This window comes from Gopherus evgoodei, chromosome 9, assembly GCF_007399415.2.
Source record: "Gopherus evgoodei ecotype Sinaloan lineage chromosome 9, rGopEvg1_v1.p, whole genome shotgun sequence".
Taxonomy (NCBI): Eukaryota; Metazoa; Chordata; order Testudines; family Testudinidae; genus Gopherus; species Gopherus evgoodei.
In genome coordinates, this window is record NC_044330.1 from 42,433,618 (window position 1) to 42,458,167 (window position 24,550).

The 24,550-nt window shown below is 44.0% G+C and overlaps 1 protein-coding gene across 1 annotated transcript in view; it reads right to left on the reverse strand.

Annotated features, from left to right (window-relative positions):
• Positions 1–23,668, reverse strand: part of CLSTN2 (calsyntenin 2) — a 749,401-nt gene extending 725,733 nt beyond the window's left edge. Inside the window, exon 1 of the mRNA XM_030575667.1 lies at positions 23,418–23,668. Coding sequence (XP_030431527.1) covers positions 23,418–23,484 — 67 coding nt within the window. The 5' untranslated portion in view covers positions 23,485–23,668. The remainder of the gene's footprint in view (positions 1–23,417) is intronic.
• Positions 23,669–24,550: the final 882 nt, after the last annotated feature.

Genomic DNA, 24,550 nt, shown 5'->3' on the forward strand with positions numbered 1-24,550 from the left:
TAGGCCTGAGGCCTCCCTTGGCCTTGGGGATCAGAAAGTAGCGGGAATAAAACCCCTTGCCTTTCTCGTTCTCCGGAACCACCTCTATAGCTCCTTTGTTGAGGAGCGTCTGTACCTCCTGTCGAAGGAATTGCTCGTGAGAGGGGTCCCTGAAGAGGGACGAGGAAGGGGGGCGGGAGGGAGGAAATGATACAAACTGCAGACGGTATCCCGTCTGCACCGTGCGTAAGACCCAGCGGTCGGATGTTATTTGGGTCCACGCCTGGAGGAAAAACGAAAGGCGGTTGGAAAACGGGGGGGGGGGGGAAGGATCCGTGGGGGAAACTGGTACTGCGCCCTCGGGCGCACCTTCAAAACGAAGGTTTGGGTCCAGGCGGGGCTTTGGAGGAGCTCTGATTCTGCCCCCCTTGGTTCCCCGACTGTCTGCGCCTTCCATTTCTGCCGCGGCGCCTATTAAGGTCCTGCCGCTGGCGGAACTGGGGGTATGGCCGACGCTGCTGCTGTTGCTGCGGCCGGAAGGGTCTGCGTTGCATCCCAGGCGTGTGCATCCCAAGGGAGCGCATAATGACCCGATTGTCCTTAAGACTTTTGAGTCTGCGGTCTGTCTTCTCCGAGAACAGGCCCTGGCCTTCGAACGGGAGGTCCTGGATGGTGTACTGGAGCTCCGGTGGAAGGCCAGAAACCTGAAGCCAGGAGATGCGGCGCATCGTTACCCCTGAGGCGAGGGTACGGGCAGCCGAGTCTGCAGCGTCCAAGGAGGCCTGCAACGAGGTTCGTGCAACCTTCTTGCCCTCGTCAAGAATCGCCGCAAATTCTTGACAAGCCTTTTGTTGCAGCAGCTCTTTGAACTTGTCCGCTGCCACCCAAGAGTTAAATGCGTAGCGGCTAAGAAGGGCTTGTTGATTGGAAACCCTGAGCTGAAGGGCCCCAGCCGAATAGACCTTGCGGCCGAGGAGGTCCATACACCTGGCCTCCTTGGATTTGGGGGCTGGGGCTTCCTGTCCGTGACGCTCCCTCTCGTTCACCGACTGCACCACCAGGGAACATGGTGTCGGGCGAATGTGGAGGTACTCGTAGCCCTTAGAGGGGGCCATGTACTTCCTTTCGACACCCCTCGCAGTAGGGGGGATGGAGGCCGGTGACTGCCAGATTGTATTGGCATTGGCCTGGATCGTCCTAATGAAGGGTAGGGCGACCCTGGTGGGAGCATCGGAGGAGAGGATGCTGACGACGGGGTCCTCGATCTCAGAGACCTCCTCAGCTTGCAGGCTCAGATTCTGTGCTACGCGCCTGAGGAGGTCCTGATGTGCCTTGAGATCTAGCGGAGGAGGGCTATTGGAGGAAATGCCAGCCACCGCTTCGTCAGGAGAAGAGGATGAGGAGACCTCTGGCAAGAAGGTGTCCAGCGGGGGGTCCGCCTCAGCCCTCGCCTCTGGCTCAGGAGGGAGACCAGGGTCTTGTTGCTTCGATCCGTCCTCCCCGTCCGGGGAGGGAGGGGGGCGAGACAACAACGCCTCCGGCGCCCTGTGCTCTGCCGTTGCAGGCCTAGGAGGAAGCTGTTGGGGGCCCTGGGCTTGATGGTACGCCCAGGGTGTCCAGAACCCCCACTGCTGCGGACCCTGGTCCTGTTGCGGAGGGTCTTGGAAAAGAGCCGCTTGTCTGTCGGTGCCCAGCGCGTATACGCTGTCCGCCTGTGATGACACCGACGGCTGTCTGGAAGGCCATGGAGGGGCCGACCGCGGCTGGTAAGAGCCTCCGCGGTCCGGCATCGAAGATGTTCTCGGTGCCGGGGACCGGTACCGGGAGTCATACCAGTGTCGGGATCGGGACCGGCCGCTGCCTCGGTGCCGGGATCGGGACCGGGACCTGCCACCGACGCGGTGTCGGGAGGTCGACCGGGACCGGGACCTGCCACCAGCTCGGTGCCGGGAGGTCGACCGGTGCGCTGATCGACAGCGGGACTGGCTCCTAGAGTCCCGGTGCCGGTTTCGGCAGCTGGAACCAGACCGTGACCGTCTGGAGGCTGATCGGTGCCGCGAGTACGACCGGTACCGCCGAGGGGAGCGGTGCCGGGACTGCGAGCGGCGGCGGGATCTTGAGCGACCGTGGTGTCAGGACCTCGACCGCGAGCGTGAGTCCCGAGACAGCGCCATCATCATGGGTTTGCCCCTGGACGCTACCCGCACTGGAGGTACCGGGGGTGGAGGCTGAGTTGACTCAGTCAGGGCAATGAGGTCCCGTGCCAAGGCGAAGGTCTCTGGAGTCGATGGGACCAATAGCTCAACCCCAGATCTTATGGGGGAGCTCGGCGGGACTGGACTCGACGGACCCACCGGGCCCGGAGTCGACGGTGCCGGTAGCGCCGCGGCAGATGTCGATGCCGGGCGCTCCACTCGAGTCTGCCTGGATGGAGTTGCAGACTTCGAGGGTCTTGCTTCTGCACCCGGTGCCGGGGAAGGTCGGTGCCGGGGAGTCTTTCCGGTGCCGGTGCGATCCGGTGCCGGTGTAGAGATGACGGTCTGTGAAGCTGCTGGGTCAAGTGCCGCTTCCATTAGGAGAGTCCTAAGTCTCTGGTCTCTCTCCTTCTTTGTTCTGGGCTTAAAAGCCTTGCAAATGCGGCACTTGTCCGACCTGTGCAATTCCCCCAGGCACTTTAGACACGCGTCGTGAGGGTCGCTGGTCGGCATAGGCTTCTTACAGGCCGCACATGGCTTAAAGCCCGGCGAACCAGGCATGAGCCTGGTGCCGGGTGCCGGGAAGGGCTACGGCCCAAACCGGCTAACAACTATCTACAATATTATTTACACTATTAACTATATAACTAACTATACTTAACCACTAACTAACAACCATAGAACAAGGAGAGCTAGGTACGTGGAGGACAGCTATGCCGCGCTCCACAGTTCCAACGACCGACACGGCGGTAAGAAGGAACTGAGGAGCGGGTGGGCCGGCAGGGGTATATATTGGGTGCCATGGCGGCGTCACTCTAGGGGGCGACCTGCCGGCCCACTGGAGTTGCTAGGGTAAAAAGTTTCCGACGAGCGTGCACGCGCAGCGCGCACACCTAACTGGAATGGATGTGAGCAATCACTCGAAGAAGAAGCTGAAATTCTCACAAAAATAAAATGATTCCATAAGCAGGAGCTTTAAAGAAAAAAAACCACACACCATACACACACAAAATATCACAAGTGTTGACAACAAATCTATAAATTAACTTTTCCTCAGTTTCCTAGATCAAATTCATTCTTTATCTATATCAGCGGTGGCCAAACTTACTGAGACTCTAAGCCACATGACAATCCTGAGAAGCTTAAGAGCCAGGGCGTGCCTGACGGGGCTCAAGGCTTTGGCCCCACTCCTGCTGAAGCCCCATCAGGCACACCCTGCATTTCTGAAGCCCTGAGACCCCCCTCCCCACTGGGCAGAAGCCAGAGGCGATGCATAGAAGGATGGGGGGGGGAGGGTCACATGCCCCCCGCCCCTCCCCCAAGGATTTTGCCAGGGTTTGCTGGCCCTGCTCGGTCACATGGTTCTGTTGGGCCCCCTCCATACATGGCAGCTGCTGGAGCCAGGAAGCTGGGAGCTGCGAACGTGGGGGGAAGGAGCTCTTTGCCGCAGTCTGAGCTGCAGGGAGAGCCACTACTTTTGCTGCTGCCTCTCCACATGGAGCTAACACCTGGAAGCTGCAGGGAGAGGCTGCTGAGGGTAGGAGGGAGGGCATACTGGGGGGGGAGCATGACTCAAGCTGTTGGAGGGGGACAAACCTTCAAATTGTGCCACCCTCTCTGATAAGGCACCAGTTGTGTCTGGCAGAAGCCCTGGGCTACTCCCCCTCCCTAGCCTGGTAGATGGAGAACAGGACGGGGTGTGAGGGGGCTCCACGAGCTTCACTTTAATTGTAAAAGATTGTTAAAATTGTTAAATTGTGAGCTGCTGTTTGGCCACCCCTGGTCTATATTAATACTCATGTACTTTCACATTACCAGATGAAAACAGATAGATATTATATGTGGATATATTACCTCATAAAAGCAGAGCGTACATATCAAATACATTTGGTTTCATACTACTGCATGTTATTCATAATACATAGTCTATTTGCACAAGTTTGTAATATTTCATGAAGCTCCATCTGCACATTGTTGAATATATACACTGTGTGCGCGCGCACAACATACTGCATACAAATAGTAGCTAGGAAATATTTGTTTGGGCTTTTTTTGTGTGCCAAAAACTTACCTTGAACATCAGGCAAACCGCAAGCATTTCAAGCATTGCTGGCAATGGCCTATGGAGCTCTGCAAAATGTCATAATGTGTTCATTTAACACAATAAATGAAGAATCAAGGATGATTCTAGACTGACTGGGGGTAGGGGAGGATAACAGGATGCTATGCAGTTCTCCACATCATTCCTTTTGCCTTGGGGTGACAATTCTAATCCTCACAGCCCTCCACCCCGCATCTTAGTTTTCTTACTTTCAGAAAAGAAGATATGAGCCCTCAGCCTGGATACAAGCTACAAATTAGATTGTTTCACTGGGCTCATAGTATGCAGGCCCTTACTACTAGGAGTAGTGCTCAATACTGGGCATAGCATCTCATATCAATGACCCCCTAAGCCTTTATGAGTTCCACAGGACTAAGATGTTGGTTTGTCTATATCAACCTGCAGTTTCAGTATTTAAATCCAATTTAAATTCTTCTTTTTATATTTATCAAACCAAATTTTATTCTGTAATGTTGAGGGGCCTCGGAAATGTACTCAAATGATCTTCCTCACTGCCTACCTGAATTACAAGAAGCATTTGAACAAAAGCCCTCTGGGTTTCCTAGTTCACCTGTCCTGAGTGTCCAGGTAAGCAAGTACAGCTTGCAGGGTTTTGCTGAAAGCACACAAGGGCTTGTTATTTTAAAACCTCAAAACAAGGTCTAATTTTGCAATTTGGCAGGGAAAGGAAATATTAACCAGGGAAAATCAATTATATATATTTTTTAAAAAATTAGCATTCCTATCTTTTCAGTGAATATTATCACTCATGAATAACAATGAATATTGTGCTCAAGTTATATGTTACGCAAATAAAACATTTCTTCAGCAATTTTATCCCATCCAAACACAATTTAATATTCTTCAGAGGTTTAAAAAACACATCAGTTTGTCATTACCAAAGAAAGGGCAGGTATGGGGAACATAAATACATTAAATACAATATACCTCCCTCTATTATCCAACCTTGTGACTTAGTTCACAAAATGCAGGCATGTTTGCTAGCTCTTTAAAAATGCAAATCTTGGGACCAGGGTTATCTCATGGATATGCTAATTTGCTACAGAACCTTTAATTTATAGGTTACTGGTATTAATCTGTTTTAGAATCACAGCAAACATAAGTCTGTTTGGTTACGTGAAATGAGTTGGTTGTCTCTGTACAGTTCCAAGGAGAAAGGTGACAACATTTTAAATTCCCAAATAAAACTGACATTTATTGAAGACCAATCTGAATGCAGAAGTCAAAGGCAGAATGGACAGTTCCCCTCTACTCCTGCCAAAATCTATGGTAAGATAATTTGGGAAACTTGGCCCTATAGCCATTTTAAACTTGTTCTATACATAGAGAAAATTCATTTTCAGTGCTGTCAGCCTGTATCTTCCATAAGCAGTCTGGGTAGGAGTCGCAGCAGGACTCAGCATTGGTTTAAATCCCACCCTAAATATGCACATGTATGTGTAAAAGAGCCAAGTTGGGTCTTTGAATATATGCCTGCAATTCCCAGTGACTTGTGAAGGCATTACATAGTTATATATAGATCTACTAAATACAATACATCTGGCAGTTTATAGACAACACTGACAACATAATCTCAGTAACAGCTTAATTTTAGCTTCATGTATAAATACATCTTCATTTTAAACTAATGTAATGCCAACACAATTTTGTTGTTATTGCTGCCGGACTGAAGTTAATGGGGTTAAATTCATTCATGTCCAGTGGCAAAAGAGAAGTGACAGTACAAGTCATCTGTTTTAATGGTTGCATAAATGTTTAACTTGGTACATACAAAACTAGAAGTATAATGTTGCAAGTATAGTATCATTGGTCCAAACGCTCTGAGCCCGCAGATCCTGACTGAGGGAGTGACAGCTTCAGTGTGGAATCTCATTTTTCCCCAGATGAGGTTGCAAGAGCAGGGTGTACAGAGGCACCAGGAAACCAGAATAGCTGGGAAGCAGTAAAGAGCCCTTCCCTGTTAGAACCCAGAAGACCCTGAGACATATTCCCTGTTGTCCTCGCACCCCTCAGTCAAAGACTACAAAGAAACTCTGCAAGTTCTCAGCCTTCTATGGAAATTGCTTGTATGGGGGAAATTTGGTCCACACTTTGCCTAATTGAGTGTTATAGAGGCTCCCTGATTAGTACCTGATCAGGTTAAGAGTGTAAAAGGTGTCCATTAATGCACCCATGTTGAACATATGCCACTTTCCCATTTCTGTTTTTTCTGGTTGAATGCATAGTGAAAACATATTACTGTTTTGTGTTGTAAAAACACAGACAATTTTTAAGGCTAACAGAGCAAAGTTAATTTCACTGTTGTCAATTAAAGGCTGAATTTCCATTAATTGTGAAGCTTTGAGATTCATAGATTTTTGTAATTACGGCCTGATCTAGCTCTATTGAAGTCAATGGAAAGTTGACTTCAGTGGGAGTTGGATCAGGCTCAATGTACCATTCATACATTATTTTACCATTCTAGCAAAAATAAATAAATAAAAATCACAAGACTATTTTTCCATTAATGTTTCAAATAAATATTGCCTTGAAATTTCCTTGAAGGGAACATGTCTTATGTTAAATATCAAACAACAGAGCGGCAAATCTTCAGGCTCACTATTTTCATAGAAATCATTTGGATATGTAGGCTGACGTTGACATGTCTGCTCCCTTTCTGTAACTCAGCAATCATGTTCACTCTACAACAAAACACATTTTTAAGAGAAAATAATAGTTTGAATGTCTCATCTTAGAGCTCTAATGGAATTATGCTAACTCATTTTACAAGGAATGTGTGGTAATTCTTCCAACTGAATCAGAGTCAACAATATGATGCTGTTGCAAAAATGCCAAATATCATTGTGGGGTGTATCAACAGGAGTGTTGTAAGTAAGGCACAGGAGATAATTGTCCTGCTCTACTCGGCACTAGCAAGGCCTCAGCTGGAGTACTATGTCCAGTTCTGGGCACTACACATTAGGAAACGGATAAAATGGAGAGTCCAGAGGAGAGCAACAATAAAAAAAAATATTAAAAAAATTCCAAAGTTTTAGAAAATCCTGACCTATGAGGAAAGCTTAAAAACTTGGTAGGTTTAGTCTGGAAACAAGACAACTGATGATTGTCTTTGGACTAGAAGTAGAGAAGGCAGGAGAGCCAACAATTTATCTTGTAAGCTGGAGACTGCTGGAAATATTTGCACAGCCTATAGATCTACAGACGCAGATGAAGTTCTCGGATTTCTTTATGTTTCTCCTGAGCTGCATCCTAGCTATGGCAACATGGCTAGTATAGGTAGTGCCTTGCTGCCATTGATTAGGCCTCCACTTACTGAATTCTCATATTCCCTCTATTGTGGGTAAATTCTCTGAGAAGTAAGTATTGCTCATCAGATCAGCACACAACAACATATGATGCATAGTGTACTGTAAATTACACTGCCCTGAGAAGGCAACCAAACTTAGCAGCTGTTTTCTTCACTCATCCCCCTTCCACATGGCCACATCCTCCTGTTACATGAGTAGCTATCCATGAATAAAGGCAGCTACATATTAGGAGGAAGCGAATATACCGCACTCTTCTTCATCTAGCTCCTAACCTACTTTCTGTGAATCTCCCTAAATCTGGCTTCCATTGATACCACGCAACATTAGAGCTTCAGTCTCCTCCTTTGCTTAGCATAAACATTTTATTCTTTAAACATATGAAAATAGAAAAAGTCAAAAAATATATTCTGTGATGGCTAGCATTTGCAGCCAGGCTAATCTTTGTATGGGAGCATGAGTGAAAATTGATTAATCTGGAGGGAGGCTATAGGAATCAGATTAAACAAGATCTTGAAAAGAAAGTCTCAGAAACTTCTGAAAAGGAACAAATACGAGTCTCAAAAGCCATTCACAATGATGCTACAGTCAGTACCCCACAGAGAGTACCTTAGAACAGAAATATGACTGACAAATTGACTTTAAACATATAGGCTGAAATTCACCCTGCGGTTTTGTAGAAGAACAAGCAAAACTGGCAGTGGGAGACAAATCCATTTTACATTTGCTGAAAACTAGAGATGAGCAACAGCTTCAAAGTTGGGAACCAAAGCAAGGGCTGCTCAGATGCCAGTTTTTTTGCATTCACTCCATCTTAAAGTGGCCACATTGAAAGCTCTGACTCCGATTTAAAAGTTTTCTAAAATTTGGACATGTTTACAGCTAGGCAGAGTGGATAAAAATCAATTTTTATTTAAATCAGATTTTTTAATAAAACACTTTGAGGAAAAAAAACCTATCTAAAGATAATTTTAATTAAGATACGTTATAGCTCAAAGACATGTCATCATGCAATAGAGATTATAAATTATAATTCCATAGTATGAAACAATATATTCAGATAATGTTTAAGAAAAGTTTTGTAAATGAGTTCCAATAGTTCATGGATTAGGGACCCAATCTTATCGGGTTTCAGGGGCTTCTGTATAGATCAGTGGTCCCCAACGTGGTGCTTGCGGGCGCCATGGCGCCCACCAGTGCATTTATGTGTGCCTGCCTAGTGCCCAGCAGGTGAGAGAAGCCGCGGCCCCGCACCTGACGAGGACAGAACTCAGGCTGCGAGCACGGTGTTCTCTGTTCCCAGCAGGCGTGGGGCCCGCCTAGTGCTCAGCAGGGGACAGAAGCCGCAGTCCCGCGCCTGCCGGGGACAGAGAACTCTGGGGCTGCAGGCGCCGGTGTTCTCTGTCCTCGAGGCTTCTCTCCAGCTTCTCTCTCGACTCATATATTATGTTATATTAATTATGATGGTTTTTGTATTATTTAATGAGCAAATACAAAATAAGCCTTGAAAAACTGTTGACACCTGCCACACTCTTCTGAAAACATTAATGTGCTACTGGCCACAAAGAGGTTGGGGACCACTGATATAAGTTATTTAGGTTAATCATTCTATCTACCCAATGGAACTCAGTGCTCAGTCTAGAAGATACCATCAGAGATGCTTAATTTTGCAGTTCTCAAACTGTGGATTTGTGTCTCCAGAGATAACATACTTGTTAACAGCAACAATGTTTTTAAAGAAGTAATATAAATAAACAGAATAGAATATATAGAAGTGAGAAATAACAGACCTCAACCCTATTGTCCCTCGGCAAATTTGTGTATACAGAGTCAGTCCCTTACCTCTCTCTAAAAGTGCAACATTTCAGAAAGTTCAGTGAATAGAAGATTGTTGGGGGCAGAATATATCTGACAAGGAGAAGAAACCTGGAGATAAATGTAAGAAGGGAGGGACAGGCAGTAGAAACAAAAGTGAAACAGTTTAAGCAGCATATTCAAGAAGGCTGGAGGCCTTTCTGGGGTGTAGCCTTCATTGATTTGAGATCTACCATACCATCCTCTCACTAGAAGGGAAAACCTATAATGGCATCAGGCTCTAAAAGAGAATAAGAACCATTCAAAAAATATATGTTTGCTGCTGCTGTTTTAAAGAAAGTCACACCAGTGAACTGGTGGAAGTCACTTAAGCACTTGGATTCAGAGACTGTTGAAGTGATAATCTCACTTTTAAGAGCAGTAGCTTCTTCTGCCGATGTAGAAAGAATATTTTCTTCCTTTGGACTAATTCATTCCAAACTGAGAAATCGTTTAGGACCTGAAAAAGCAGGAAAGCTTGTTTTTCTTTTCCAGATTAGGAAAGCTTGTTTTTCTTTTCCAGATTATGAACAAACAGGAAAATGAAGACAACTAAGTTAGCTGCAGAAGCCAATATTTTAAGTTTCTCATGTTGACCTGGCTGACATTGTCAATTTAATTTTTGTTTGTTTTTTTAATATTTCATTTAACTATTTTAGTTAAAAACAATTAACAAAAACAAACCTGATTTTAAAGAACTTGAATGTTTAACTAAATTCAAAAATCCATATGCTTGTTTTGTTAAAATATTATGTTTACTGCTGAAGAAAAACCCCTCCAGAATACATAACATTAAATTGTTTCATTTAACTAAAACAATTTAAATGTCTGTCTGGTGATGTTCTCCTCCTAATACAGCATAGGAAAAAAAGGGGACATGCACCACTAGTTTAGCTCACAATTGTACATTTTAAGTGAGCTGTTGTATCTTTTGAATCAGGGTCAGTCTTCTAAAGAAAGGAATAAAGATGGATATTATAATTAGGTCTCCACCTCTTTAGGCTATCACACAAACAAACAAACATACATACATCCATGGAGTTACCTAAGGAGCAGTTCTGTGCAGTTGTTACATTTCTGCTGAAAAGAGTGAAAGCAGGAGTAACCATTCTTGGAAGTTTCTGACAAGAGTGATTTATCTTTCTGATCAGCAGTGCCCTGAATACAAGGCTAGAGCTTCACCTGGTATAATAAACTGGCATAGCTCCATTTAAGTCCATGGGGCAAAGCAAATTTATGCCAACTGATGATCTAACCCATTGTTTAAAATGCACATTTTTGTATCTGATTATTGATAAAACATTAACTTCTTGATTTAAATAAACCTCAGAAAACAGAACTGAAAAATTTCAGAGTAGTAGCCATGTTAGTTTGTATCCGCAAAAAGAATAGGAGTACTTGTGGCACCTTAGAGACTAACAAATTTATTGTAGCATAAGCTTTCGTGGGCTACAGCTCACTTCATCAGATGCATGTAGTGGAAAATACAGAAGGAAGATATATATATTATACATACATACACAGGGAACATGAAACAATGGGTGTTACCATACACATTATAAGGAGAGTGATCAGTTAAGGTGAGCTGTTGTCAGCGGGAGAGAAAAAGAACTGCCTGTAGTGGTAATGAAAATGGCCCATTTCCAGCACTTGACAAGGAGATATAAGGAACTGGGGGGCGGGGGGGGGAGATAAGCACAGGGAAATAGGCCCATCCACTGCCAGTCTTTATTCAAACCTAATTTAATGGTGTCCAATTTGCAAATTAATTCCAATTCAGCATTCTCTCGTTGGAGTCTGAAAAGAAGCATTTACAAACCTGTGTAAAAAGGGTAACACCTAATCTTGGAATTCCAAACTAGTACATTGGTTTAACTGTATTAGTATTCACTGAGTGTCCTGTTACACACTCTAAGAACTCCTTACATCCAAAGCTAAAATTTATTCTTAAATTTTGACACGATAGAACTGCTCTGCACCAGGATATAACTTCTTTTAATATCTGAAGCAGCAAATATTCAATTGGTAAGAAGTCAGCATTATCTGAAATCTTCAGCAGAAACAAAAACAAACAAACAGTCTCACCCCAAAAGGTGTTCGCCTGTTAAACTAGAGGAGAACTTTTCAGGACTGTGATGTTGTCCAGAATAAGCCTTGAACTGTTACCCCTCAGACTATTTACAGTCCCAGAAACAATTTGTCTGCCTACAACTGCCCATGCCTTGAAAAGCAGTAAAACAATGTAACAGTTATACTGTGACCTTTACATTTTTATATACACAGCTGTTCTGTTTAAATTGGTTTAAAGAAGAAAACAACTGAAAAAGCCTAACTACGTTACCATGTGCTCTTTTCTATTTCTGACACCAAATATACAATGTGAGGGTCTCCTATCTTAGCTAGAATTTATGCTTCACTTGGATAATGCAGACTTCCTAAAACAGCTCAGCATAAGTCAGGCTAGTTTTAGAGTCTCTGTACTTTAGTTCACAATAAAAGAGATCTAGCTCATATTAACCACGATCTTAAAGTTTATTTCTTCTTCCTGAGACTACTGTTTGCCAATGAGTATGTTGCTATTCAACTTCAGTTGTTGGGATATTTTAACTCTATCCTTTAAAAAACTATTCTAAATAAGATTGCCATGCAGCTTCCTCATAAATATCACTGCCTGTGGTTCTGGTGCATTCTGTCCTACATTTAACTCTGGCAGTACCCTGGAAAAAATAAAGCTCAACAGAAGATGGTAGACAGCATCTTTTTCTGCTAACCACCTTGCAATCCCTTTTCAGTTTATTATGGCCCTTGCATAGGCATATGCAACATTCAAGAATTTGGTCATTGGAAAGTATATTTGCCACATATGGGTCAGTTCTAAAGTTCACTGAATTCAGTGGAAAGAGTCTCATTGACTGCAGTAGGCACCAGATCAAGCCCAGATTGAGGAGAACTTAATTTTGTAAATTAAGGTATTGTTGCGGGGGAGTGGGATGCTGGCAAAGACTGAGGATCTTCATTCTTGATAGAGGTGTCCCACTTTTATTTAATTATCCTAAACCACACTGTATACAAAGATAACTCTACAATACCAACATTTACACATATGAAATGTCATTCATACTGATTATTTAAAAATCAAAATCCACTAGCAGTGTGAGCTCTGGTCAGTAGTCTGTTTAAAAAAATAAAAAGGTCAGTTGGACAATATACATCTTACAAATGAGATATCGTTAAATGACATTGTTGCTTTTTTTATAACCATTCTTAGAACATTCAGTTAGCAACAGAAAGGAACTGGGGGGAATAACAGCTGCAAAACTAGTGCCAGCAGGAAGGCTGTGTTAACTTGTAAACATGCTTCTAATGACAACTACACTTGACCTAGGTAGCTCAACTACAGAATAAACACTTCATTTAATGTTCTCAAATCAGATTAAAACTACTTTTGGAAGAAAAAAAGTAAAACAAGAACTTCTCCCACTGGCTTAATGAAAGCAGTTACATCAGCTAGAGGAGAGGTGGGCAAACTACAGCCTGCGGGCCACATCCAGCCCGTGGGACCCTCCTGCCCAACCCTTGAGCTCCTGGCCGGGGAGGCTAGCCCCCTGCCCCTCCCCTGCTATCCCACCACCCTCACAGCCTCAGCTCGCCATGCCGCCAGCACTCTGGGCGGTGGGGCTGCAAGTTCCTGCTAGGCAGTGCAGCGGTGTGGCTGGCTCCAGCCAGGCGGGAGTGGATAGAGGGTGAGGTCCCGGAGGGGGAAGTCAGAGGGTGGATAGGATGTGGGGGCCAAGCTGTTTGGGGAGGCACAGCCTTCCCTACCCCGCCCTCCATACAGTTTTGGAACCCCAGTGTGGTCCTCTGGTGAAAAGTTTGCCCACCCCTGAGCTAGAGGCATAGGGAAGTCAGTTGCAAAGGGCAGGTTCTCTACTGTCGGCATTACTGAAACTACTTGGATAGCATGGAAAGCTTTGTAGTGAAGAAAGAACTGTTCATGTTTGCACAGAGAAGCATAAACTACACATCTGGGGTGAAATCCTGGCCACACTGAAGTCTGGCAAAAAAGCCCATTAAATTTCAATGGGGCCAGGATTTTGTCCATGAATGCCAAACATCAACAACTGATATAAAACAATAGAATTAACTCCTGCCATTCTGTCTGGCCATCCTTGGCAGTCATTATAGTCATTAAAATGAGTTGAAATTCAAAACATGCTTTATTACACCCAACTCATAAAAATGCTTTAGAGTTTACTCCCCAGAATTACAGGCTGGATGCTGATCCACAGCTCAAAAGATACTGGGGATGTACTAGCCCAGCTGGCCATGTATGCCACTTGCTCATCAGTCTATGTGACGCTGAGAATGTTCAGGCCCAAAACATAAGGAGGACAGAGGGAATCTGAACCCATTCTTCAGGCAAGTTAGATGTAGGTGCTTAGGAAGAGAACCAGTGCAAATATTCTCCCCACTCCATGCAATTACAGTCCTCCACTGATCCCAAGCTTCTGTTTCCCTGCACTGAGACCAAAGGCAGAAGGGGGGGGGGAGTAGCCAGACTGCTCCTGTGTCTGTCAGCAAATCATTCAAACTCTGGCTGTCATTCAACTGGAAAGGAGGAGTTTGACTCTGCTCCCAAGTATGGAATGAGAAAAGTGGTATCTCTTCAGCAACATCCCTCAGGATCCTCAATGGCGTATATGGCAGTCAGGGGCAGATTCAGAACCTCTGCAAACAGGGGAGTTAATCATCCGCCCTTAGGATTCATAATTGCTTCCATGGCTACCGAACTTGGGCATGTTACCCAGCCCTGCAGGGTTCTGCTCTCCAACAGATACAGGGTTTGAGATCCGGTCATACAAAAGGGGTGAACTAAAAGAAATATTATTAAATATACAAATAGAAACACACAAAGACTAAAGACAGACTTTATCATATCTCAGTCACACAGGGTGGGATTTTCAAGGAAGCGGATGTTAGTGAGGATCCCATTTCCCATTAAAGATCCATGAGATTTGGGACCCAACTCCCTTTGGCTCTTTTGAAAATGTCAGCTATTGAGAATTACAGGAGATTAACAATTATTTATGAGGGGAAGGGAGGTTAGTTTGTTTTGTTTTTTACATTTTATTGATGTCTTATTGATTTTAACATCACTATGAAATTCTCCATAGTTTTGATTCTATTCTATCAACAACATTTTAACAGTTTATTCATTTTCTGCAATTTTCCCCCAAACCAACTACTGTAGTCAACATGTAACCACACGTGGCACACTTGTGATGCAACATGTACATCAAAAACCAGAAATAAACCACTTAAAGCAAATTCCCCCTGAACTAAGTATAAGGAATTCATTTTTACATACATCTTTTAAATATTTAAATCAAGTAGCTATCTTCTGCTCCCTTTTTATTCCTTAATCCAACTTCTATCTAGCAAATGCACAATTCAAAAAAGGAAAAGGAAAAACAAATAAATTATTTCAAGTGTTAGACCTCTACACAATATTTGATGCCAAGCAATGAACTGTGGTACTATCTGTCCACCATAACTATTAGTATATTTAAAGAAAATCCACAACATAAAACTGAATATAAAGCACGAGTCCTCAGACTGCAGTTTCACAGTGATTCAGAGGAAACTGGATTACCTAACTAGAATTTACCAAGCAATACTGAAAAGAAGGCATAGAGTGTCATACCTTCAGTAGGAGAGACTATTCTGAAGAAATATCAGCTATCTAAACAATAAGTCCCCTGATACATTCCCAATCAAATATTCTTTGCACAGCCAAGACTAGCACTTAAATCAATGAAATGTTTGAATGCACCGTAGATATTGAACTCTTCTTTTGGATTTGGGCCATTTCCTATACATCTATACATTATTTGTGTGTGTGTACACTACATGTATACATATAATGTAGTATTGTGGTGCAAGAAGCACAGACGCATATATGGTTACAGAAGTAAGTGTTTTATTTGTAACAACATCCTAGAAGTGACAGATGTCACTCTACCCTGACGTGGGACTGCCTATACAAATGAACTCTTTAAACAGCTTGATTTTCATTTACTTCAATGGATTTTGGATCAGGCATTAAAATGTCTTCCAATACATCTCCCCTCTATTAACTTTAGAGACGCCCCTCTCCCAAATCACAACCACTTACATATATTTTATTTTTAAAGAATCACAGCTAACATATTGAAATAGAAAAGCCCAGTGAGATCCAACTATAAACTTCAACTGAAAAACATTTCCTTTTCCTTTTGGTGGCAGGAACAGCTGTTTCCTATTTGATGTTAGTCTTGGTCTTTTTCTCCCTAGGTCTGTGGGTTTGGTTGGGGAGGGGAAGTTTCCACCCTTTTGTGTTTATTAGTTTGTCTTATTTGACTTGCACTTTCCACACCCTCTGGGTCAGATTTCTCCTGAAGTGATGATTCATAATTCATAGATTCTTAATCAAAGTAGCTAGACAGATTGTCTTCTCCAAGATCACATTCATCATAAGATTGTCAATGGATCTGTGTAGTACTTATCACAGTCTTGCCAATATACCATACAAGCTTTGGGTGTGTGGAAAGGAAGCATTCTGTAAGCTTTCAAATGAGCTGGACTTCTTTAAATTCAGAGTGGAATTAAAATCTTTGCTATGGACCCTCAAATTTGCATTCAGCAAATCAGCTGCCTTTGCTCTCTGAGGGCTTGGCTATACTGGAGACTTGCAGCGCTGGTGGTGGGTTTACAGCGCTGCAACTTAGTAACTGTCCACACCTGCAAGGCACATCCAGTGCTGCAACTCCCTGACTGCAGCGCTGGCTGTACACCTGGTCTGCTTGGGGTGTAACGATTGCAGCGCTGGTGATGCAGCGCTGCTCATCAAGTTGTGGCCACCAAAAGCGCTGTTATTGGCCTCCAGGGTATTAGGAGGTATCCCAGAATGCCTGCTCACAACAAACCGGAAGAATGGCTGAACTCCGAGCTCCCCCAAGCTGCTTATCTAAAAAACAAACACAGCTCCTGTTTGCTGGAGCGAGCGAGCAGAGGCGGGCAGGGGAATTGCTCTGGAAGGTTCACAGCTGTTTGCTTGAAAAGAGAAGTCACACGGCAGAGGGGGAGAGGGGAGTCCGTGTTGAGCAGCTGCTTATGTGGTCTGAAGGCTATTTAGGAGTGCATAATTTGCATTTAGTGAATAAGAGAGGGGTGGGGGAAGGGCTCGAAACTTTTAAATTGATTGCAGGTTGGTGATGTGTATGTTCCAGTCCTCAGAACTTGCAAGGCAGGGAGCTGACAGATCCAAAAATCCACACTCTCTCTCTCCCCCACGTTCCCCCTCACCCCCCCTTTTGAAAAGGACGTTGCAGCCACTTGAACGCTGGGATAGCTACCCACAATGCACCACTCCCAACAGCGCTGCAAATGTGGCCACACTGCAGTACTGGTAACTGTCAGTGTGGCCACACTGCAGCACTTTCCCTACATAGCTGTATGAAGACAGCTGTAACTCCCAGCGCTGTACAACTGTAAGTGTAGCCATACCCATAGACTACATCTCCCACACTACAAGGGGCTTTCCAATTAACTGAACAAGGCTGCATCACCAATCTGTTCAATTTGTTGTTGTATCCACTACTAGGCAATGTTTACAGTCTTCAGTAAACTGCTTCAGTATATGGAAGAAGAGAAGATGATACTTCAGTCCCAACGCTGCCACAGTCACATACTGGTAGTCTGCAACCATAGTTATTATTGACACCTCTCCTAAGCCATGTGCACTATCTAGATCCCTTTCTACAGCTGTCAGATTTTTAGTCTGAGCAGGAATGCTGGGAAACTTTATCACATCTTCCACATGCAACTTCTAACTTATTGTTACCTGCCCCCAAAGTATTCTGTTGGAGATGCTGTTTGTGTCTGAGTTTGTTTTATCTCAAAACAAAAAACAAAACCCTTAAACATCATTGTATCAAAAGGGATAACTCAGTTAAGTGACTGAAATGTCACTTCTGAGCATATTCAGTAGCATCCACTGCCATTTTTAGCAATGCCGAATAAAGCTCATCCCCATTTGTCACATCACAATTCATAGTCTCTCTTTGGCCTGACCCAAGGGCTGCTCTGCCCAGGCTGCTATTGGACAAATTTGCATGAGGGAAATTGTAAAAATCTCATTTTAAAAAACTACACATAATTCACAATCCTCCAGAGACAGACAACAGCGGTGAATTTGATTCAAGCCAAATCTCACTGTAATTGAGACTTTAGAATTAGTCTATTTTAAATTGTAATTGTGCATCTTTAAAATTGCATTAAAATATTTTGGAGGTTAGTAGTCAATTATTAGCTATACTTGTCAGGGAGGGAGGGAGGGAGAAGAGGGAGAAATAGTTTAATATAAAAACAGCACATTTTAGTCTCAAATTTTTCTATTTTTGTACCACAGTGGGGAAGCTTTTTCCATTTAATGAAGTGTTAGCCATTCCACAGAGCCACTCTGCATGTGCTGGGCAAGCTATACTTTGCCATTTTCTCAGCATAATGCTCTTGGATATAGTTAAAGCAATAAAGAACTACTCTGAGGCAAATAAAGTGAGATGGAGGTTAGAATTCAGGAAACAAAGAATACACAGCATAATGAAAGGGGCAAGGGAAAGGCTTTTGAAAGCTAGAACCAGGCTTTAAGCATCATTCCAAAATGTCTTCACCACGTGATACAGAAAAGTCTACAAGATAAATTTGTCAGCTGCATTAAGGATAGACTTCTCTAATATTTCTTATCAGATATTTTCTCTGGTGTTCAGTAACCAATTATGAATCTTATTTTTTTGCAGAAACTATGAAGCAGGCAATTAGATGTAGTCCTAACATAGGGCAAAGTGTTTTTACTCTTTACCAGCTATACATGCTTAGAGCTAGTTTCCCCACTCTGCTTTGATTCCAGTGTCTAATGGTTGTGAGGGAGGATTAACCATTGAGAATTTTTTTCCAGCCAAGTGTTTCTCTGACAGTAAACAACCAAAACAAGGTGACGTTGTCTCTGACAACTGCTATGCAGCTTCCATGCTTTTCTGCAGAGGGGCAAGTAGCTGATCTTTAAAAAGTGATGAAAGCAAGACTGAAACCAGTCTACCAAGGTTCAAGCATGTAATTTAGAGATAGGCGACAAGGAGCTGTTCTCCAGGCAATAAATATTTTCCTTCTACTCCCATGAGGAACATCATTACAAGAAAGGCAAGGCTGTGATCCCACACTGCATTCAACACCAACCAACAATGGCTGGTGACAGGAGGGAGAGCATACTTGACCGGTACAGCATACTTCATTCTTAGTATGTTTGTAAAGTGCTTTGAAAGGCTTGAACGAAAGCATGAAGCACTGGCTTCTGGCTGTGATTATCTTCCAATGTATGTAATAGGAATGATATAGGTATGAAACGGGTATCATGTAAACTGAATCAGGATAAGCAGCATCAAATCTAGCCAGGCTCAGAGAATTAACTCCTTCTATATCATACGAAATTAAATGCTGTCATAAGAGCCATTTATATTGAAATATCTAAACAATGGAAGTAGCATCAAATACTCTGATTTGTTTTCTGAGAATTCTCAATCATTTCAATATCCTAACATACACGATATCTTAATTATATACATCTTTTAATCTCTGACAGATAAATTTGCTTTTATAGCCACCATTTCCTCCAGAGATCTCAATCTGCTTTATAAAATATTCTTCTCAGTTTTACTGATGGGGAAACTGAGGCAAGGAGCATTTATATGACTTGCCCTAGGCAAATCAATGGCAGCATCAGGAATAGAACCAAGTTTGGTTGACTCCCAGGCCTCTGAGTTATTCGTTGTACCAATGCTGCTTCAAATGTACTTTGGATGGAAAAAAATAAAGGATGTTTCTGTTTTGCATATGTATTTGTACTTTGAACTTGTACGGTAAGAGAAAGTTTCACCATTACCTAGTACAACAACATCTAGAGTTGCGTAAAATCCACAGTTTCTAAATAATCACGTCAACATATTCATAGCACTGTACAAATATTGACTAATTCAGAAATTAGGATAAGAACACAAGAACAACCATACTGGGACAGACCAATGGTCCATCTAGCCCAGTATCCTGTCTACCAGCAGTGGACAGTGCCAGATGCTTCAAAGGTAATGTCCAGAACATGAAAATTATCAAGTGATCCAACCCCTGTTGTCCAGTCTCAGTTTCTGGCAGTCAGAAGTTATGGGACACCCAGAGCATGAAGTTGTGTCCCTGACTGCTGCTGCACATTGAGCAAATGTTTTCAGGGAACTATCCACTATGACTCCAAGATTCTTTCTTGAGTGGAAACAGTTACTTTAGACACCAATACTAAATATGTATAATTGGGATCATATTGATCAGGTGGTCGGTAGTATATTCCTACTCCTATATTCTTAATATTCAATCATGGAATGTCTACCCATAGAAATTCTAGAGTACAGTCTGATTCATTTAAGATCTGTATGATATTTGATTCTATGCTTTCTTTCACCTATAACGCTACGCGCTCCCCCTGCCCCCAGCATGAGCGTACTCTGGCATTTCTATATATTGTATACCATGTCCCAATTACCCTCATCATTCCACCAAGTTTCTGTGGTACCTATTATATAAATATCCTCATTTAATACCATGAACTCAAGTTCATTCATTTTAGTATTTAGATATCTATCTTCCTGTGAAATTCTCAAACAAAACATTTTTGCTAGGGGAGGTGAGGGGAAGAGTTCACGCTTATGCCTTTGTTGGAAGCAAAATATGAAGTATCTGTCCCTTTGGTTTTGCCGTTTTCATGTTGCTGGCAGTAATATCCGATGTAGCCACACAATGCATTTGCCAAGTGGGACTCAATGTTCCATTGATTTGGAAGTGTCCTGTATGACTAAGGCAACATGTTTTGCACATATAACTAATTACATTTTGTATCAAATGTTCCTCTAGTTATTTAGATCACTGAGATGCTTGCTGCTGTACTTAAAATAGGATTAAAGTGATGTTTATGTTGCTCACAGATTCCAAACAAAAGAGTTGAATTCCAACAGTGCAACTGGTGAGATCTCACAAGATATTCTGGACCTTTTATTAAGCTTGACTGAGCATTTAAACAACCAAATATTAAAATGAGATAAATAATTTTAATGATCTGCCTTATGCACAGATTTGGGGGAGGCAGAGGGAGGAAGTAAAACAGCATTAGATTTTCATTTGTTCCTACTTGTGGCCATGTGTGCCTATGTGTTAAAATGTACTGAAAAACCCTTCTTAGGTGCTAAATGTTAACATTTGAAGGCTTCAGATTAAGGAACAGATCTTGCATCTTCCAGACTCTCTGGAGAATTTAGCAACAGCTCAACTGTATGCATGCAGCTCCAAATAACCCAAAAAGTAGCATCCATTAGTCTTACTGAATGAACAGGAGAAGAACTGCTGATTTCAATGATCTCCTCTCTCACCCCAAAACCTTCTGTGTTTTAATCTAAAAATGTGGGCACTGTGCCACTAGAACAGTTGAGCTATGGAGAAACTGAATAATTGTCATGGATTGTCTGTGCTACCCCCTACAGCAAGATGCACAATCACAAAAGCCATACGAGCTGTGTACAAAGTACATGACATCTTACTAGTGCCTCAAACAAGAAAGCATTTAGCTTCAAGCTACCAAATAGCTTTAAGTTTTAAGCACTAACAAGCCTTTCAACTATGTGCACATAACTGCCTTTTGACTCCAAATCTTCCTCGTGTATAGAAATATATTAAGAAATTCAGGGTGCTTTCTTCTTTCTCATCCACCTAACCTTTATCTTTCCCCTCTTTATTAATGGAAATGAAAACTAGAGTCTAAAGAGAGAAGTATGACAGATACTAGATGCATTACATATGACTATATGACACTTTACTGTCTGGTATTTTACCCACAGATTATATCAGATTTTAAATACAAGTATGGATGCAAAGTAGTAGAGGACAATGCAGGCCATGACAAAAAAGTGTCATTAGTTTTTTAATCAAGTATTAAACATCTATTTTTTAAAAAATTATTGCAGTCCAAAAGTGCTCTTTGCAGCCCTCCAGTGGTTAAATGAAAAATAGAACTCGACAGAAATATAGAATTCAGATGCACCAGTCTGTTGAACTGGCTACAACATTGTAAAAGACGCCTAAGAAGAAACAAAAGCTGGCATATTTGCCAGAAGAAAAGATCTACAACAAGAGGTGGTTATCTTAAAGTTTAGGCTAAGTAGGTAAAGAGAAGACAGGAGATATATCCTTGCATTAAAATACATCCCCTTACTGATTATCAAAAGTCACAGTACATTTGTCCTGAAAATATTGCATATTCTAGTGATCAAAATATATATATATTTAATATGAAATAGAAGTAGCAAGTCCCTTTATATGTACTAAGTTCCTTCAGGTGCCTCTATTTCTGTATATTGAGAGAATCATTTACATTTTTTTCCAAGCAATCTGAATCTTTCTCCAGAAAGAATACAATGTTCCTTGAAATTTACATGAGTCAGCTGGCGAAATTACAACTGAAGAGCTCCCCCAAAAATAATACAAGTGACAGGATTTCTTACAGGAATACAGTAATTAGATTACATTTAAACAATCTGAAAGTAAACTAAAGCTAAAGACCTCAAAACTTCTTTTCTGAATCTCTTTGTAAGAGTGAAAAGAAGCAGAAGTGCAAGAGAACCATGACAGGAAGGAAAATCAGATTTTTAATGGGCCAAAACAATCCATAAGTGTCAAAATAAGCAGCAGCAAACGGTTGCTAGACCTACATAAAAGCTGAGGTTACTGAAGGATAAAAGTCTAAATAAGCCTCTAACAATCTATATTTAATTACAACAGGATAAAAAGAGGGAGCAGACCGAGTTTATTTGGGATGGTCCCAGCAAGCTGATGCTACACAGCTTCCCCGAAGAAGTAATTGTTACTACCTTCCCCACACACCCCAAAATACACACTTTTCTTTCAGTGTCTCAGTCAGCCCTGACAAATTGTTTACTTTGAACCTGGAGACATCCCAACGTATTTGAGATCCCTAAATACGACTGTCTTTTTAGCTAATAGATGGCTAAATGGTGATCTCCAAACCGGAACGGTAATCGGAAGGTCGCGGTAAATCTCAGCAGAAATCAGGCTGACATCCTTTCATTTGTCACTTCCTCTCTCTCACACCCCTACCCCCTACCCCCATGGATGTTTATCTTGTAAAAAAAAAAAAAAAAGTTGGCATCAACAAGTTATTCAAACATTGTCCCAGCTCTCCTGCGCACCCAGCAACCTGTCCTCCCCGCAGTGCCGTGTAACGCCAGCCCCACTCACTCGGGCAGTGGGTATCTCAGTCACGTGAGAAAGCCTTTTGCTCCCGTCTGGCTCCCGGGCTAGTGGCTTGGTGTCCGAGCTCTCTCCTTGCAAACGACCCGAGGCCAACAGACTCTTCTTGGAGAGCCAGAGCACCTCAACCGCACATGCTGGGGAGCCGGTGAACATCCCCCCACCCCCAAGGGTGAGCCAAGCCCAGCGCTCCAGCGGCTCCTTGTGTCTCCAACTTTCCGCGGCGTCCCCTCGGCAGTGGGTCACTCCCCACGCCCGCACTGACTTCACACCAGGCACAAGCAACGTGAGGATTTTTGGGGTGGGGGGGAGACATGTGCGCGGCATGATTTGCCCAGCTGGCCCCCTCCGAGTCACCCTAGCGACCTGAGCTCCTTCGAGTAGGAGGGCGACTCGCCCAGGTCTCCCGGCACGCCCGGCTGCCGCCGCGAGCCCCCAAACTTGGGTTCGCTCTTTGCCGGAGCCTGGGCGCTCCCCACGCCGCAGGCACGGAGGTCAGGGCAGCCAAATGTCACCTTCCCCCAGCCCCGGCAGGGTGCCAGGAAACTTCGCCGCGCTACCCACCTTTAGCGGCCAGGAGGCTCCCGACCCCCAGCAGGAGCAGCGCCGACTCCCAGCGCAGCCTCAGCATCTCCGGGCTGCTCCAGGCAGGTGGGGACTCTCGGCTCCAGCCAAGACGTGAGCTCCACCAAACGCTGGGCTGCTGGGGGCTCGGCTCCCTCCGCCCGCCTCTCCCGTGAGCCGCCTCCAGGTGCGAGCAGTGCTGGGGGCGATGGGCTGCTGCTGAGGCGGCGGCGGCTGCTTCCTCGCTTGCTGCTCAGTCATTCACAGCCTCACTGGCAGGACCAGAGCAGCGCCAGCTTTCACCCCGGGACTGCTGCAACGTCACAGGGAGGAGATTCATGAATATTCATGAGCAGAGAGCGAGCGAGAGCAGCACAGGGTGAAAGGGCCACGTTCTAGCCCGGAGCTCTGCACACACAGAGGAGGGGAGAGTCGGAGCTGAAGCGGAGAGACAGCCGCGTCCACCCTTCCGCGCGCGCTCACCCACTCCGGGAGCTGGAGCAGAGAGAGCAGCAGGGTTCCAGACTTCCCCTGCCACTTCCACCATCAGCCATCAGGAGAATCAGTCTGGGCCTGAATTAGAGAGAGCAGCAGGGTTCCAGACTTCCCCTGCCACTTCCACCATCAGCCATCAGGAGAACCAGTCTGGGCCTGAATTAGAGAGAGCAGTAGGGTTCCAGACTCTCCTTGCCACTTCCGCCACCAGATTAAGAGGCTTGGGGCTGGAGCAGAGAGAACCGTGGAGTTCCAAAGGCAGACACACCTGGGGAACAGATTATAGTGCAGCAGAGACGGAACCCTTCGCAGAGACGGAACCCGTGCCCTTTCCACACAGAGAGAAGCAAGTAGGGGGTAAAACACATAGATGAGGGCTCCAGTCCAAGCCCTCTCTACACCCAGACAAGGATGGGACAGAGGTAGAATAGAGAGTGGGAGGAGTCAAAACCTGTCCCAGTCTCCTCCCCTTGCCTTATTCTCCCCTCATCCCCTAGGACTGGAACAAAGGCTATAGAAGCCTTCCCAGCCCTTCCCTTCCTATCCCTGCTCCCTAAGGAAGAACAGGGGAGGGAGAGACATGATGACCTTGTGGAAAGGCAGCTACAGAAGCAAGAAGAGGAGGAGTGGGGACAAGG